Source organism: Arachis ipaensis, chromosome B3 (genome assembly GCF_059453495.1).
Source record: "Arachis ipaensis isolate K30076 ecotype BB chromosome B3, ASM5945349v1, whole genome shotgun sequence".
NCBI lineage: Eukaryota > Viridiplantae > Streptophyta > Magnoliopsida > Fabales > Fabaceae > Arachis > Arachis ipaensis.
The window spans coordinates 144,653,329-144,668,296 of record NC_142438.1 but is presented as its reverse complement, the minus strand read 5'-3'; the positions used below and the strand labels follow the sequence as shown (position 1 = coordinate 144,668,296).

The 14,968-nt window shown below is 32.8% G+C and overlaps 2 protein-coding genes across 8 annotated transcripts; one reads left to right on the top strand and one right to left on the bottom strand.

Annotated features, from left to right (window-relative positions):
- Positions 1-3,665: 3,665 nt before the first annotated feature.
- Positions 3,666-10,374, top strand: LOC107631500 (potassium transporter 10). 7 transcript variants are annotated; one of them, XM_016334961.3, is made up of 10 exons: positions 3,675-4,115; positions 4,333-4,380; positions 4,463-4,747; positions 5,276-5,501; positions 6,309-6,554; positions 7,648-7,698; positions 7,795-8,055; positions 8,132-8,299; positions 8,581-8,835; positions 9,267-10,374. In XM_016334961.3, the coding sequence occupies exons 3-10, from the start codon at positions 4,622-4,624 to the stop codon at positions 10,301-10,303; spliced, it is 2,370 nt and encodes a 789-aa protein (XP_016190447.1). In that variant the 5' UTR covers positions 3,675-4,115; positions 4,333-4,380; positions 4,463-4,621; the 3' UTR covers positions 10,304-10,374. The 7 variants fall into 7 exon arrangements, with proteins under 7 accessions (XP_088364189.1, XP_088364190.1, XP_016190447.1 ...); XM_088508065.1 differs by having other exon boundaries at positions 3,690-4,063; XM_088508063.1 differs by lacking the exon at positions 4,333-4,380 and having other exon boundaries at positions 3,666-4,115.
- A 944-nt stretch (positions 10,375-11,318) lies between these two features.
- LOC148572695 (uncharacterized) lies at positions 11,319-14,713 on the bottom strand. Its single transcript, XM_088507700.1, has 7 exons — positions 14,492-14,713; positions 14,009-14,302; positions 13,190-13,250; positions 13,008-13,078; positions 12,722-12,902; positions 12,306-12,382; positions 11,319-12,209 (listed from the first exon to the last, which is right to left on the bottom strand). Exons 1-7 carry the CDS (start codon positions 14,711-14,713, stop codon positions 11,319-11,321), a joined length of 1,797 nt encoding a protein of 598 aa, XP_088363826.1.
- Between the last annotated feature and the right edge of the window lie 255 nt (positions 14,714-14,968).

Below are 14,968 nucleotides of genomic sequence, written 5' to 3'. Positions count from 1 at the left end.
GCTCGCGTCTCTTCTCTCCCTCGCGATTCTTGACGGCAACGACGACGGTGACTCTAAACTTCGCCGGTGCCATCCTCTCTTCCCCCTCCCCCTTCCCCTTCCCCCCTTTTCCTCCCCCTCTGGCCTTTCCCCTTTCCTTTCTCCTTCCCACGCATTTTTTTCCTTTTTTTTTTTATTTTATAATTTTTTATTAGGATAGGGATAATTTAGTAATAAAATTTAAACTTTTATTAAAAAAGACGATTTTAATACGAAAAAAAATGTTAAGGATGATTTTAAATAAAAAATTACGTTGGAGACGGTTTCGATTCTGATCCTAAACGTTAGGGACCAAAACAATACTTACCCGTCTTTTTTAAAATAGGTATATTGTAGTAATTTTTTATAAAAAAAAATAATTTAAACGGTTTAAAATTTAATTTATTAGTTTTTCGGATAAACTAATTTATTCTGTCTAATTTTAATAAAAATAATACAGTTTAATTAATTATATGTGTTAAATTTTAATTATTAAAAAATATTTAAAAAAATATTTTTAACATCTTTATCTAAATAGCTCCTAAAAAATACACCTTAAAAATTTGTTAGCAAATCTTTTAAGAATTGTCATTTTCAGTATCTATTTGAAATTTTGAATACTAACCAGTAACCAGCAATAAAACAGGTAGAAAAATACTTTGATCTAACATAGCTTGGCCTTTATCATCCTACGATACTGACAGTTGGGACGCGTAGCATCTTATTAATTATTTTTTTACATTATTGATTCTAGACACTAACTACCCATGACATTCGAAAAATAATTAGAGCAACTCGAAAGGAATACTTTTTGGGTATTATTTTTTATTTTTATAGTAACTAAATTAATTTAAAATTAAAATTTGTATTAGATATAATATTTAAAATAATACTAATATTAATAAAAAAATACAGTATCATTTTAAAGAAAGACTAATATAATGCAGTAATTTATATATTTATTCATTAAATAAATATTATAATATTATTAATAAATTAAAATGAGATTAAACAATGGAGTGACAAATTTCATATTGAATATCAAATTAATTTTTATGATAGATATATGATCCTATAAATATTTATTTGATATTTTGTGAAATTTAAAATAAAATTAAAACTAAATATTAAAGATGCTATAGTGAAAAAAAAAAAGCAGCTCAACTAAATAATCACTTAGATTTTTTTTTAAGAGTAATTACCTGAAATTAGCTTTGCTATGTGAATTTAATTTGTTTTAAATATAGAATAATACACAAACATACCGCAAGAATATATAACATTACTAACATCACCAAAAACCAAAGCAAAGAGAATTATGCATTTATATATTCGTACTTCTTTTATTTTATGAATGAAATGAAATACATTACGTAGAACAACAATTAAACACAGACCATCATAATTCCATTATTGTTTTGGTTACTGTTTAAATAAATTAAATGACAGTGTCGATGCAGAATTCATTTTGAAAACGTTTCAAATTTATTTATTTATCTATTTATTTATGTTTTCAATTGAAAATGACATTCAACTTTATCCATTATTATTATTATTTTTAAATTTTAATGGTTGATGAGCATCACCAATTTAAAAAATATAGTAAAATCGGATGAGAATATTGAATATTGAACCATATGAATATTGAACCAAAATGAAAACCATGAGCAATAGAATATTAGGATGCTCCCAAGATATAAAATAAATTTTTGATGTTTTCATTCCATTGTCCTGGCATAGCAAATAAGCAAATAACAACATTTGCCATTTCAATTGTTTTTAAATTTTTATTCAAACTACTACTATAATTTGTTTTCATAAAATATCATTTAAAATAGGAGTTTTCCCATAAATAAAACATAAATAGTTAATCCTTCTTTGTCTTGTTCCCAATATATATATATTTTACTGTTTTTTGGTAAGCGACAAACTTTCTAAATATTTCCATTTAAAAAAAAAAAGATAAAAATGCCAAAAAAATACATTTAAAAATATCACTATACCCCATTATTGATCTCAAAATAGAAATTAATAACATCTACTATATACGTGAGTTAAGAAATTAAAAAAAAAAAACAATAAAACTCTACAAACAAACAAAATAACTAACCAAACTAAAAATATAGTTGAAAATTTTTATATTAGAGTGGAGGTATTTTGATATTAATTTAAATAAATTTATTACTATTTTTATTTTTAACAAGAATTTATTCTAATAAATATGAATTTAGATTCGTTTAACTAAATAAAATTACTATATAATATAGTACAAACTATTTTAAGTCTAATATAAAAAGTAATACTCATAAAAAAAGTTAAAACAATAGAAAAAAGAAAAAAAAAGAATAATTAATAATAAAAAGAAAAAATACTCCATTAAATAAATTATGCATAATTTAAAACAACTCCTTCTCTTCATCATCATTTCACATTTTCATCATTTTTGTTTCACATTTTTAACAAAAACTTAATTATAATACAAATAGTACAAACTATTTCAAGTCTAATATGAAAAGTAATGCTCCTAAAATAAGTAAGAATAACAGATAAAAAAAAATTAATAATAATAATAATAATAATAATAATAATAATAATAATAATAATAATAAAATACAGTATTACATAAATTATGCATAATTTAAAATCTATCATCCTCCTCTTCCCCTTTTTCATCATCATCATTATTATTATTTTACATTCTCATAATTTTTACTTTAGCATCTTAACAAGAACTTATGTCACAGTTCCAAAATTTTGGTACCAAATTTGAGAGTATCAGCATAACTCAACTCCTCATCCTCATCATCATTATCATCTTTTTATTTTTTTGTTTATCTTTTTTTTTTTGTTTTATATTCTCATTATTCTTCTTATTTTACCCTCCTAACAATAATAAAAACAAAAAAAAATACATAATACTGTAAAATCATCAAGAATAAAAGAAAAAAAAAAGAAAATATAACAATAAAAGAACAATGACAAAAAAAATACATAAAAAAGGAAAAAAATACAAAAAAAGGAAAAAGATATAAATATTCACATTCATAGCTAAAAAATTAAAACTTATAAACATGCTTTCGTTAATAAAATTAATTTTTGTTGACCCTAAAAAAAAATACCATCAAATGCATTATGTTAGATATCATGGTAACTTATTTACTATCCCATTCTATTAAAGATAGTCTTTAACATTATAAAATTAGAATTCTTGCACTAAAATATTAAAATTCTAACTTCTAATAATACACATAATAAATGTAAAATTTACTCTTTTTTATTTCTTTTTTAGTAAATTTAACAAATATACTTAAAAAGCATTAACAAAATTGAGTAAAAATGATCTCTCCTATTTTAATAATAATATTATCTTTTACAGAACTATGTAAAATGAAAAAAAAATATTTATGGAATAATATTACAAAAAATAAGAAAGAGATTATTAATTTCCAAATCTAAATTTTAAAAGTAGATTCCACGTTCCACATATGGGTAAACTGTAAATGCTAGATGAATTGATGAGATATCCTGATTAGGCAAGAGAAGATGGTGAAAAATTTTTCTATTTTGAAAAAAAAAAAAAAAGTTAGAAATTATAGAGTGGTCCCCACCTGCATAGCTCAGTCTCTCTCTTCCACGAGCTCCACCATACAAAAACAGAGTCTCTCTCTCTCTAGATTATGAATAGCTTCTCTGTTTCTTTCTCTTTCTCTCTCCAAAGATTATTTGTCTGGTTCCTTGCAAGAGGCAAGAGCCAAGAGGTTGCTCTGTACTGTAACCGAGAAGAAGAAGAAGAAGTAACAACAAAACCTCTTCTTTACACTCCTTCAATTCCTCCATAAAAGGAAAACAAAAAAAACTCGACTTGTTCCTCTTCCTCTCGTCTTTTTCATGCTTTGCACATGTGAAGCTAGCTACCTCTGATGGGTTTTTGTTCTTGATCCTGTGCCACTGAGATATAACAAAGAAGAAGAAGAAAAAGTTAACCTTTTTCTTAGCTGAATGCTTGGCCATTCCCAGTGAGAAGTAGCTGATTGTGCAACTACCGGTGAGGTTTGGTGCTGCTTGCAGCTACAAATAAGTCTTTTCCATTAAGTGGGGTATGCTTACTTTTATCAAATTTGCATTTTTTTTTTCAAAAAAAAAAAAAAAGAATTTCAATTCTGAGTTTTGTTTTTTGGTGGTGGGTCTTTGGTAGTTGATGCTAGTTTTATTGCGTCTTGATTTAAGTTCTGTTATGCTTATCCATGCATAATCTCTGGCAAAAAGCTCCAACATTTTTGTTCTGGTTGTGCTGAGCTCTTTTTTTTTTTGTAGGTAGTTCATTTTATTGCTGGATCAGTATAAGGATTCGAATAATTTTATGTATGTGGATTATTGAAATTGGGTTGTCATTGTTTTTCCGTGAACCAGTTGTTAAAATCTGCAGTGTTGCTTTGTTTTCCAGATTCTATAGGTTGGTTTGGATCCGTTGTTGGAATGGGCATGAATGCCAAGTGTGCTCGAATTTGAATGCCAATCTGTTGGAAATTCCAGTGTTTACTGAGGAAGAGGGACCCAAGATTGCATAGGTGTTATTAGTGTGAAATCATTGAACTGTGCTGAAATGGCTTCGAGGGTAGAGAGTGATGAAGATGGCGATAACAAAGGTAGTATGTGGGATTTGGATCAGAAGCTTGACCAGCCTATGGATGAAGAGGCAGGAAGGCTCAAGAACATGTACAGAGAAAAAGTATGATGCAGCATTGCAAATTGTTTTTACATTCTTTCTATTTCTCTTGTTGCTAGATTACTTTCCTTATTTTTATTGGGTCGAGGAAATTCGATATATTAAACCTAACCTATCTTTTGTCATTTTTTCTTCTTATAGGAATGAATATTTGTAACAATGATTTCAACAATCAACATTAAATTGTTCAATTAATGTACTTATCTCGGAAAGTTGTTTATAGTGGCCGGACTTCATCAAGAGACTATTTGTAGTTTTGGAATTAAAATGAATGCTTGTTATCTTTTAATTTGGTTGAGAAATCTAAATGCATTTAAACAATACCACCTGTCTCCTTTTGAAATCTAGATACCTTAAAGCTATTTGATTATATATCAAAATTTTAATTTGGTTGAAGTTATTTGAAGTGTCTGAGTCTGACAGGATATTCATCGTTCACTATACAAATACAATTATAGGTTACTATCTTTAGCTAATGGAATTTGGTGTATGTGTATAATTCTGTTTTTGATGAAGTTTTCATTTGTTCAGAAATTTTCTGCAGTGCTGCTTCTGCGGCTTGCATTCCAGAGTCTTGGTGTGGTATATGGGGATTTGGGCACTTCGCCCTTGTATGTTTTCTACAACACATTTCCTCATGGAGTGAAAGATCCAGAAGATGTAATCGGAGCTCTTTCCTTGATTATCTACTCTCTTACTTTGGTGCCGCTCCTCAAATATGTCTTTGTTGTATTAAGAGCAAACGACAATGGCCAAGGTATAGTTTCTTTCGTTAATTTTTGGCTTTAAAACTGTATAAAGAAAATAAATAGTACTTATTATAACTTCAAAGATTGATAGCCGACCCTCCCTTTCTTAATCTTTAATGATCTTTCAACAAGATTCATCTAGAATTTTACGTTAAATGAGTGGATTTACTAGACAAGATAGATTAGAAATGAATGTAAGTGAGAAAGTTGGTATAGCAACTATCGTAGAAAAGATGATAGACTAAGGTTTAAGGTTTTCACATTGTTATAAATAGGGATAGGTGCTTTGTGCCTTTGTCTTCCGGACCGTACTTTATCATATTAGATTATAGAGTAGTTCTAGTGGCATGAAAATCAATTTGCCAATTGGCAAGAAATGCTAGGCTAATCAGTCATGAAAGGGTTTCTTGTTAAGGGAGGAGAGAGAAAAATTAGTTTCAATAGTCCACAACCTCAATAGTAATACATAGAGGTAGATGGAGATTAAGAGAAACAATGGGTGAAACCATCAAGAAAATATTTAGGATTGAATGGTTTGTGTTAGTTTCCAATGCAATACTAAAGTTTGATTTATGTAATTAACACCACTTAGTGGAAAGGCATGTTTTTTTATTATTGTATAGTCTTTTCTATGTATGTTTTTATTGAATGGATAAGGTCAGACTTCTCATGAATAAGTGTTGATAGATTAACTAATTGGATTCTTTCATAATTGTAAGTAAAATGCACTAGTTTTACATAGGATTTGTAAGTATGCCAGATTTAGACTGCTGAGCTGCAATGAAGTTTTTTCCAAACTAACATTTGTGGAGCAGGGGGAACATTTGCGCTTTATTCCTTGCTTTGCCGGCATGCCAAGATTAAAACCATTCCAAACCAGCATCGCACCGATGAAGAGCTTACAACGTATAGTCGGTCAACCTTCCAGGAAAAGTCATTTGCTGCAAAAACTAAGAGATGGTTAGAGGAACAGGCAACTAGGAGGAGTGCCATTCTTATTCTTGTCCTTGTTGGCACCTGCATGGTGATTGGAGATGGGATTCTGACCCCAGCTATATCCGGTATGACTTATTTTCTTCTCTAGATTATCTCTGTTAAAGCATGTACCTGGTCCAGTTTCTGATATTTCTCCCATATAATTTGGTGGGGTGCACACAATACCCTGTGCCATTCATCATGATGGAGAAGAAAACCATGCCATATTCATATTTTATTTGTTTCTCACATTGTGTAGTTTTATATAAGGATCTTGAGAAGACTTAGATTGGTTGTCATGTGAATGCAATTCAACTGAAACTTGTAAGGCCGTGGTGTTTTCTCTTAAAACTATGCTACAACCGATAAATCAGCCTATTGATATTACTATTTGAGTAAGTGGTGGGCTGGGCATTTGTCAGGATGTCGTTCCAATCTTAAGCATGATTTTTAATGATTGTTTTCTGGTTTGTTCAATGATCAATGAACTTCTTTCGTTATACTAAGGTTGATGAAATGATTTGGAAATAAAGGATGATGGCAACAGCAAGATTTGTCTCGCTAGGTGAGGTTGTCTATTGATCCATGTCATAAAGATTTGACAAAGTTCTATTTTAGCTTTCAATGGCATGAGACAACTTTCCCCTTTTATCCGAGTTTGGGACTAGTTATGTAAACTTTCATTTATTTTAACATAGGCTGACTTGAATTGGAAATAAAAGAAATGGAAGAAATCTTGTATGCGATGGCATATCTTACAATTGGATCCTAACATTCTACCCTCTTCCACCAGCCTCGTCGGGCTCATTGTGCACTAGCCCCTTGACTAGTCTTGGGTGAATATTACAATGCTGATATCGACGCTCGCGCCACTCAGTTGCATCGAAAACATGGTGGAAGCTTCTGATACAAGGGCAATGAGAAAGGCCAATGCCTTACAAGAAACCCCACCCAAACAAAAAAAACCAACACACTAGGAATTTGTGTTGAATTCTATTCTTTTCTAAGTTTTTCTTTTATATGTATTGTAGTGACGAAGGTTGTCGAGATCAATCTACTTTTCTGCAACTATTCCCCCCAACACACATTTGTTTCTCTCTGGTTTTCCCCCTTATAATCTTATTCTTAATACATTTCCAATATATTTTGAGAGATTCATTGCCATATCTTCTGTTGCAGTTTTGTCAGCAGCTGGTGGCATCAAGGTAAATAAGCCACATATGAGTAATGGTATGGTTCTCCACCTACCACTTATGTATAAGTGCTTATAGTTTTCAAATCTTTAGTTCATCAGTGTTGAAGACATTCTTTCTGCCTGGATTACAGGTGTGGTTGTCCTGGTTGCTGTCGTAATATTGGTCGGGTTTTTCAGCATGCAACATTATGGTACAGATAGAGTTAGTTGGCTCTTTGCTCCAATTGTCCTCCTTTGGTTTCTCCTAATTGGAGGCATAGGTATATTTAACATCTGGAAACATGGAAGCAGTGTTCTAAAAGCATTCTCGCCGGTGTATATATATCGCTATTTCAAAAGAGGAGGACAGGAAGGCTGGACTTCCCTCGGTGGTATCATGCTCAGTATAACAGGTAATTTAAACTCTTATTTCCTTATTCTATTAATAGTTGCTCTTGGACTTGACAATTTGTGATGATTTTTTCTCAGGGACGGAGGCTCTTTTTGCCGACTTAGCTCATTTTCCAGTCTCAGCTGTACAGCTTGCATTTACATTAATTGTGTTTCCTTGCCTTCTTTTAGCCTATTCCGGTCAAGCTGCTTACCTTATGAATAACTTGGATCATTCGCAAGATGTTTTCTATCGTTCTATTCCAGGTTCGTTTGTTATACTGGCATAATCATATTAAATTAAAAGATGATTTGTCTTCCAAATTATAAATCTCTATGTACTGACTCAAACAATTTTTTCATTTCCAAATTCTTAGTTTATAGTGTATTCTTCTATTTTTGGTGCCAAACTTTTTGTTCCTTTCTCCCTACTTGAATCAACTTACACATATTCCTATGGTACATATATTAGCCAAATTTCCACAGTAGCTTTTTCCTATTACTTGGAATTGTTTGTTTCTTAAGATGATTATCCTTTAATTCTGCAGATAGAATATACTGGCCAGTGTTTGTCGTTGCAACCGCAGCGGCTATAGTTGCAAGCCAGGCCACAATAACAGCAACCTTTTCAATTATTAAGCAAGCTCTTGCTCATGGATGTTTCCCAAGAGTTAAAGTTGTATATACATCAAAGACATTCCTTGGCCAGATATATATTCCGGACATCAATTGGATCCTTATGATTCTTTGCATTTCTGTTACTGCTGGGTTTGAAAATCAAAACCAGATTGGTAATGCATATGGTAAGTTTTTTCCCTTAGTTCACTATTATGAGTATTTTCATGCCATTGGAAGACATTTCTGATGCTCAATTATATTAACAAAATGTCACATGAAATGTAAAAAAGAGCAATGCTACATGACCAGTAATAATTTGCATCCATATTTACAGGGGTTTTGCACACAAGAAGCATATAGTTTGCATCTATATTTACCAGAGTTTTGCACACATGAATCAATACATTTTGTACTCACATTTTTTCAGAGTTTGCACACGAGTTGTGTAGTTTCTCATGTAGAAATCCATCCTATATTATGATCATGCTTTTTTTTTGTCATTTTAGCTGAGCATGAGTTAATCTAGTTTTTTTTTTCTTATAGATTTTTTAACACATATCAGCTCATCCTTCTTTTCAGTGTGCATTTAATTGTAAAATTATCAATGACATGGCAGGTACTGCAGTGGTGATAGTCATGCTGGTTACAACATTCCTTATGATTATGATCATGATATTAGTGTGGCGCTGCCATTGGATTCTTGTTCTCATCTTCACCGGCTTATCATTAATTGTCGAATGCACATATTTTTCCTCTGTACTCTTCAAAATTGATCAAGGTGGATGGGTTCCCTTGGTAATTGCCGGAGCATTTCTTGTTATCATGTATGTTTGGCACTATGGCACGGTGAAGCGCTATGAGTTTGAAATGCATAGTAAGGTCTCAATGGCATGGATTCTAGGCCTTGGCCCTAGTTTGGGGCTGGTTCGAGTCCCGGGAATTGGACTAGTCTACACAGAGCTTGCAAGTGGAGTACCCCACATCTTTTCTCATTTCATCACCAACCTCCCAGCAATCCATTCAGTTGTAGTTTTCGTATGCGTCAAGTATCTTCCTGTCTACACAGTCCCAGAAGAAGAGAGATTCCTTGTCAAGAGGATTGGACCTAAGAATTTCCGCATGTTTCGATGTGTGGCAAGATATGGATACAAAGACCTGCATAAGAAAGATGAGAGTTTTGAGAAAAAGCTCTTTGATAACCTTTTCATGTTTGTTCGGCTCGAATCTATGATGGAAGGGTGTTCGGATTCGGACGAATACAGCTTATGTGGACAGAAAACAGTGCAGTCCATGGATGGCATGTTGAGTAACAATGGAAACACAAGAACTGCATCATCCAATATGGATATATCAGTTTCCTCACTAGATTCAATAGAACCGGCTAAATCTCCACCGCATGTGAAATCCTCCGGTCAAACAAGCAGCCAGACCGAGGTGGACGAACTCGAGTTCTTGAATAACAACAGGGATGCTGGGGTGGTTCACATACTAGGGAACACTGTGGTGAGGGCAAGGAGAGATTCAAGGTTCTACAAGAAAATAGCAGTTGATTATATATATGCATTCCTTAGGAAGATATGCAGGGAAAATAGTGTGATCTTCAATGTTCCCCATGAAAGTCTCTTAAATGTGGGTCAGATTTTCTATGTATAGCCCCAACATTGCTTACTGTATCATATCAAGGTATAACCTATGATGCAATTTTAAAGCAAGTCACTCACTCAGACTTTTTTGTTTTTTTGGGTGGCAATCATGTTGAAATAAGTTGTGTAGTTTCTTTTCATGAATTTAGGTTGGTTCTCTTTGATTTCATGCTGTCTAAATATTTGCGATAGGATAAATGAATATTTGGGTCTAAACTATAGAAATTAAAGGTTTAGTAGAATATATAAATGTTCTTCTAACATGCATAATACATGACATAGGTGGTTTAGTGGGTTAACTGATTGTTATAACTTATAAATAGAACCACATAAACAAGAGTCAAATTTTAAAACTTTTTTTTTTTTTTAAATTGCTTGGAACTAATAGTGTTGATTAATGATTACGTGAAGTAGTAATTCGGTCATAAATTGTTTGCAATGCTGTTGCTTCACCGGAAGTGCTCAAAATGGTTGTTGGAGGGAGCTTTCGATCAAAGAAGTTACTCACATAAAGATACTTGAAACATTTTTTAAAAAAAAAAAAAATTTTTAGTAATTAAAAGTTAACACATGTAATCGAATAAATCGTATTATTTTTGTTAAAATTAGACCGACCAAATTAATTTAACTAAAAAACATGTAAACCAAATTTTAAATTGGTCTAAATTAATATTTTTTTTATAATATGATTACAATATTTCTATTATAAAAATAATTAAAATATTTCTATATATATTAGAGTTCTCAAAATTAATATATATAATAAGAATATTTTAATCATTTTTTATAAAAAAATATTAATTTAGATCGATTCAAAATTTGGTTTATTGGTTTTTTAGTCAAACCGATTTGTCTGGGTTAATTTTGACAAAAATAATATAATTTAATCGATTATATATGTTAAATTTTAATGATTAGAAAACGTCTTAAAAAAAACGTTTTTTTTTGTGACTAAACAGAAAAGAAAGAAAAATAAAGACAAAACTAAATTAATTGGCTAGGTTCATATCTAAATCTATTAGATGTTAAAACTCACTCCATGGTTGACTCCAATTCGAGTGAATGTCCGCGCCAGAAGCAGCTGCATTAGCCATACAATCTGCAAGACTATTTGCATTCCTCTGAATTAAAATAATAGAGACTCTCCAAATCCAATTCATAACCTCCTTTATATGCTTTGCCAAATCCCATTCCGGAATATTCTTACCAAGCATTCTTTGGTTTACTAAGAAAAGAGCTTCTAAACAGTTTGTTTCACAAATAACCTCACGAAATCCACTATCCCAAGCAAGAAGTAAACCTCTCCAAATTGCATACAATTCAGCAAAAAGAACACTGCACACTTCGACTTTTTCAATGCAACCTTTCAACCAACATCCATCAGAATTGCGAATGATACAACCAAAACCAGCATAGCCAAAAGGAGCAAAACAAATAGCATCAGAATTCAATTTAACATAATAGACTGGAGGTGGAACCCAATGCAAACAAAGTGAAGGAGGAGACAAAGATTGATGCATAGCAAAAATAGTGTGAAACTCCCTTACTGAACTACGAATCAAACTCACCATTTTACTAGCACTCCAAGAGTCATCTATATTAAATAAGTTATGATTCCAGCTTCCCCAAATCCACCAGATGGTCGAAAAGAAAAGAAAAATATCTCTACTCCTTGCACCTCTGTAGAGCCAATCACGTAAATCCGAGTTATCTGAATACAGGCTTAAAAGGTTCCAGACCTCCTTGGCACTAGGGCACTCCCAAAGACAATGAAAAATGAATTCAGAACCATTCTGACACCGATGACAGGTGCTAGATAAAGTTAAGTCACGGCCCAAACGAAACTCTGCCGTAGGAATAGCATTATGAAGACTGAGCCAAATCAAGAACTTGTACTTCTCAAGAATATACAGTCGCTATACCCAGAACCAATTATCATGCTCATTCCAGTCAAACTTTCTTTTGGCTAGCCAACTGTACCCACTCCTAACTTAGTAGAGTCTAGAAGATGCCACACCCCATGACCAATCCGAACTCTCTCCAGCATTCAAATGCGGATTATAAGCATTCAAACGCTGTTTGACATCTTCTGGAATGTTAGAGAAAACATCATGGAGATTCTATTGACCATCTTTCCAAACGTCTCTAATAGTTAAATCAGAGTCAGATATATGTACAAAAGGGACATCTTGAGCAATTGGACCCTCAATACTCCAATTGTCAAACCAAAAAGATTGATCAAGTGACCCAACGCATCAAGAGAAGTCATCCTTAAAAGCACCAAAAGCCTTTGAGATACTCTTCCAAACATGACAAGCATTGCAAGGGATAGGACCATCTAAAACTCACTCATTCCTCAGATACTTCGCCCTCAATAGAGCAACCCAAGGTTTGTCCTGACAATGAAAAAGTTGCCAAACCAATTTACCAAGTAAAGATATATTAACACATGCAGGATCTCTAACACCCAGACCACCAAATTTCTTTGGAGTGATCACGGTCCTCCAATTAACAAGAGAAAGACCTCTGCCATCAACTTGACCCTTCCAAAGGAAATGTCTCATCATAGAAGATAATTTATCGCAAACCCAATTTGGAAAAAAGGATACCTACATATGATAGACAGGAATGGATGCTGCAACAGAATTGATTAGGCAAAGTCTCCCTACTTTATTTAGAAGCCTTCCTTTCCAGTTAGCTAATCTTCTCCTCACCTTTTCAATCACCGAATGAAAAGAAGCCCTACGAGTACGGGAATGATTAAGGTTAATTCCAAGATATCTTCCTAATTTCAAAGCAAAACGTATTAAAGAAATACTAGTAAAAATATCTCTTCTACGAGCAGTCACATTTTTAGAACAAAAAGCTTTAGACTTTTCAAGATTCACTTTCATACCAGATGCCTTGCAAAAAATGTTAAGAGAATGCATGACCATTTGGACCTGACTCTTTGTAGCCTGACAGAAAAGTAAGAGATCATTTGCAAACATCAAATGAAAAAATTTTGGTCCACCCCAGTGACAGAAACTGGTTTCCACACACCCTCAACCACCTTATGAAATATATAGCAAGCAAGTCTTTCCATACAAAGCACAAATAAGTAAGAAGACATTGGATCTCCCTATCTAAGCCCCCTTCTAGGAGCAAAACTATCCAATCTATTCCCATTCCACATAATAGAAATAGATGATGCACGGACACAATTCATAATCAAATTAACAGTGATGATAGAAAAATCAAAAGCAATGAGAGTACTCTCCAAAAACCTCCAATCCACCCTATCATAAGCTTTTTCAAGATCAATTTTAAAAGTAAGAGTACATTTCTTGAATTTTGTGTGCTTCATGAAATTCAAAATTTCTTGGACCACAATAATATTATCAGGAGCACCACGACCCGAAATAAAACCTCCTTGTAAAGGACTAACAATATCTGGAAGAAAAGGTTGAAGTCGATTAGTCAATAATTTGGTGATAATTTTATAAACAACATTACATAAGCTAATAGGCATGAAATCCTTCTTAAAGGTATCGTTATCAATTTTAGGAATAAGTACAATTAGAGTTTGCATGATGCTAGGATTTAAGTACTCTCTCAAAAAAGCGCTCCGGACAATATTCCAAATCTCAGTGCCTACTATCTCCCAATATTCTTTAAAAAAATAAGCTTGAAAGCCATCTAGACCAGGAGTCTTAAAAGAGCTCATACTGAATACTACTGACTTGACTTCTGCAAAAGAGACATGGTCAATTAACCTAGCACAAGCCTCGGTGCTTAGAGTGGACATCGAAACACCCCCTAAACAATCAACCTCAACCTCTTCCGTTGTATCAAAGAGATTCTTGTAAAAAGAGAGGGCTTCTTCCTGGAGAATATCTGGATCAGTAGACCAAGACCCATCTCTAACATATAATCCATGTACTCTATTATGGTTACTACGCACCAAAGTCTGAAGATGAAAGAATTTAGTGTTTCTATTCCCATACTTGACCCACTGCTCTCTAGATTTCTGGTACCCAAAAAGTTCCTCTTACAATAAAAGCCTATTGTAATCTTTCCTCAGTTCAGCTTCTTTAATTCTCAGAGATAACACATCGGTAACCTCCAAACACCGTTAAATCTGATCAATCTGATATTTCAGCTTACTTTTTCGCACAAAAATATTTTCAAAAATCTTTGAGTTAAAGTCTAAAGAAACCTGTTGAACCATTTTAAGCCTTTCACTAATGCCTCCAAACTCTTGATTCCAAGCCTTACTAATAACATGTTTATAAGAAGGATGTGTTGCCCACGCAGCTTGGAACCTAAAAGGACGAGAACCTTTCACTCTGGAGCCACCATGACAACAAACTAAAATAGGACAATGATCAGAATGAAGCCTGCTAAGAATTTCAGAATAACCCTCAGAAAATATTGTCATCCACGCCTCATTAACTAGAGCTCTATCCAACTTTTTAGCCAAGTCCCTGCCAGCCTGAACTATTTTATACCAAGTATATCTCCTACCAGTCACTTTAAGATCAAAGAGTTCACAGTCATCTAGAGTAGTAGCTAATAGACTAGCTCTGTGAGAAGAAAAATAAGCACCCGTACTAGCGCCACAATCTCATTAAAATCACCAACGGCCAGCCACGGTCCATTATGGCCTGAATTAATAGAACGCAAATGATCCCAA

Excerpts from the sequence above, each read along its gene's own strand:
- LOC107631500 (XM_088508063.1), top strand. The coding sequence starts at position 4,622 with ATGGCTTCGAGGGTAGAGAGTGATGAAGATGGCGATAACAAAGGTAGT. Across the intron at positions 6,555-7,647 it reads TCTGACCCCAGCTATATCCG|TTTTGTCAGCAGCTGGTGGC; the intron begins GTATGACTTATT and ends CTTCTGTTGCAG. Across the intron at positions 8,836-9,266 it reads CCAGATTGGTAATGCATATG|GTACTGCAGTGGTGATAGTC; the intron begins GTAAGTTTTTTC and ends ATGACATGGCAG.
- LOC148572695 (XM_088507700.1), bottom strand. The coding sequence starts at position 14,713 with ATGACAATATTTTCTGAGGGTTATTCTGAAATTCTTAGCAGGCTTCAT. Across the intron at positions 12,903-13,007 it reads TTCATTCGGTGATTGAAAAG|GTATCCTTTTTTCCAAATTG; the intron begins GTGAGGAGAAGA and ends TATCATATGTAG. Across the intron at positions 12,210-12,305 it reads CGGATTGGTCATGGGGTGTG|CGACTGTATATTCTTGAGAA; the intron begins GCATCTTCTAGA and ends TTCTGGGTATAG.